The sequence below is a fragment of the Helobdella robusta genome (genome assembly GCF_000326865.2).
Source record: "Helobdella robusta unplaced genomic scaffold HELROscaffold_76, whole genome shotgun sequence".
NCBI classification, from domain to species: domain Eukaryota; kingdom Metazoa; phylum Annelida; class Clitellata; order Rhynchobdellida; family Glossiphoniidae; genus Helobdella; species Helobdella robusta.
Genome location: NW_008705432.1, coordinates 561,394 through 563,674, shown reverse-complemented (window position 1 = coordinate 563,674; position 2,281 = coordinate 561,394). Strand labels below are relative to the sequence as shown.

At 36.7% G+C, this 2,281-nt stretch overlaps 1 protein-coding gene across 1 annotated transcript in view; it reads right to left on the bottom strand.

Annotated features, from left to right (window-relative positions):
* Positions 1–2,281, bottom strand: part of HELRODRAFT_181854 (hypothetical protein) — a gene marked incomplete at both ends in the record, with an annotated part of 5,132 nt that overhangs the window by 1,280 nt on the left and 1,571 nt on the right. The window contains 4 exons of the mRNA XM_009031628.1: positions 730–956; positions 1,282–1,353; positions 1,662–1,746; positions 1,958–2,094. Of these exons, the coding sequence (XP_009029876.1) occupies positions 730–956; positions 1,282–1,353; positions 1,662–1,746; positions 1,958–2,094 (521 nt within the window). The remainder of the gene's footprint in view (positions 1–729; positions 957–1,281; positions 1,354–1,661; positions 1,747–1,957; positions 2,095–2,281) is intronic.

Below are 2,281 nucleotides of genomic sequence, written 5' to 3'. Positions count from 1 at the left end.
GCCAGCCAGCCAACCAACCAACCAACTAACCAGTCAACCAAACAAACAACCAGCCACCAGCCAGCCAGCCAGCCAATCAAGCCAACCAACGAACCTATCAGCAAACGAACCTCGACAATAATTTGAAGACTGTTTATAGGTTCTTTGGTAGCAACCCGCCATTTTAAAAGATACTGAAAACACTGGTCTGATGTATTTCCGCTTGTTATCGTGAAATGTCTTGGAGTACCTGAATAGTTCATTATTAGGATCATCATCATCATCATCATCATCATCACCATCACCATCATCATCATCATCATCATCATCATCATCGTCATCATCATCAGCACTGCATCATCATCATCATAACTCACCGCTAACGATAACGGCTTGTCTAACGCTACCCAGTTCATTGGTGGCTTCGCAAATGTAATTTCCCGCCGTTTTTTTTGTCACGTGATGAAAGGTCATGTGACTCCGAGTTAAATTATCATCATCATCATCATCAGTAGCACTGTCCTCATCATCATCATCATCATTGCCAACATTATGGACGATATTTTCGCTGCGATTATTATTATTATTGTTGTTGTTGTTGTTGTTGTTGTTGTTGTTGTTGTTGTTGTTGTTGTTGTTGTTGTTGTTGTTGTTGTTGTTGTTGTTGTTGTTGTTGTTGTTGTTGTCATAAAAATGACGACGACGACGATGATGAGTAAGACTCTCGCCATCATCATCGTCGTCACTCACATCATCATTATTGGTTGTTGTAATAGTAGAACTGTCGTTATTATTATTATTATTATTATTATTATTGTCATTAACATCATTATCGTCGTCGTCGTCTTCATCATCACTGTAAACTTTGAACCACTTAACAACGGCTAGCGGATTGGAAGCGACCACACAGACGATTGTGAAGCTGTCGCCATGAGCGATCAGTTGGTCCTCACTTATCTGCGTTATTCTTGGTTGGACTGTTGAGCGATTGATTGAATGAATGAATGAATGGATGAATGAGTGAATGAATGAATGAACGAACGAACGAACAAACGAACGAACGAACGAACGAACTAACGAACGAATGAATGAATGAATGTGGTATTGTTGCCATGTCTAACTAAGTGATCTTCGATTATTTGTGTTATTTTTAATTGAAATATTTTTTAACCGGTTGGTATTTTGAATGATTGATCGAATGATTGACAACAACGCCCAACAACAACAACAATAACAACAACAACAACAATAATAAAAACATCAATAATAATAATAATAATAACAATGGCAGATAAAACATACAGGCAATATTAATTGTGAACGTGAACTCGTCTACATCGCCGAATTCATTGGAAGCCTTGCACACATACTTGCCTGGCAAAGAATATTTTTATGATTAATTTTGTTACTACTACTACTGCTGCTGCTGCTGCTACTACAACTACTGCTGCTTCTCATAAAGTAGTAGTAGTAATAATAATGGTAGTAGTTATAGTAGTAGTAGTAGTAGTAGTAGTAGTAGTAGTAGTAGTAGTAGTAGTAGTAGTAGTAGTAGTAGTAGTAGTAGTAGTAGTAGTAGTAGTAGTAGTAGTAGTAGTAGTAGTAGTAGTAGTAGTAGTAGTAGTAGTAGTAGTAATTGTTGTATCCTAATTTAATGATTGTATTTTCTAATTTTAAAATACCTTTATGATCTTTGGTTATATTGAACAGCGTATATGATGACGTGTTCGTTGCCAAGGTGGTTATTGCGTCATCATGTTTTGAATTCTGCAGTAGGGATGGGCGAGTATATTTACTTAAATTAAATTTAATTAACTTTCTGTTTATATTGCTTTTTCTGTTATTCATTTATTTATTAGTTCGTCCGACATTCATTAATTCATCATTCATTCATTCACTACTTAATTGCTAACAACAACAAAATTATTCCTACTACTACTACTATTACTAACAAAACAGCAATCATCATCATCATCACCTGTTTTTTGTACCACGTGATCACTGGTCTGGGATTTCCCGCGGCTTGGCACTCCATTCTAAAAATATCGTCGCCTTCGTTCAGCGTTGTGATTGGTTGGGAGTGGGGGGGGAAGGTTCGAGTTATTTTTGGCGGGTCTGCCATGATGATGATGACGGCGATGATGATGATAATGATGATGATAACGATGATGATGATGACTAATCGTAAAGACGTTAGCGATTATATATATAGTTCTTTTTTTCAACGATAATATCATCACGCCATCATCATCATTATCTCCATAGCTACTACTATCATCATCACACGCACACATACACACAA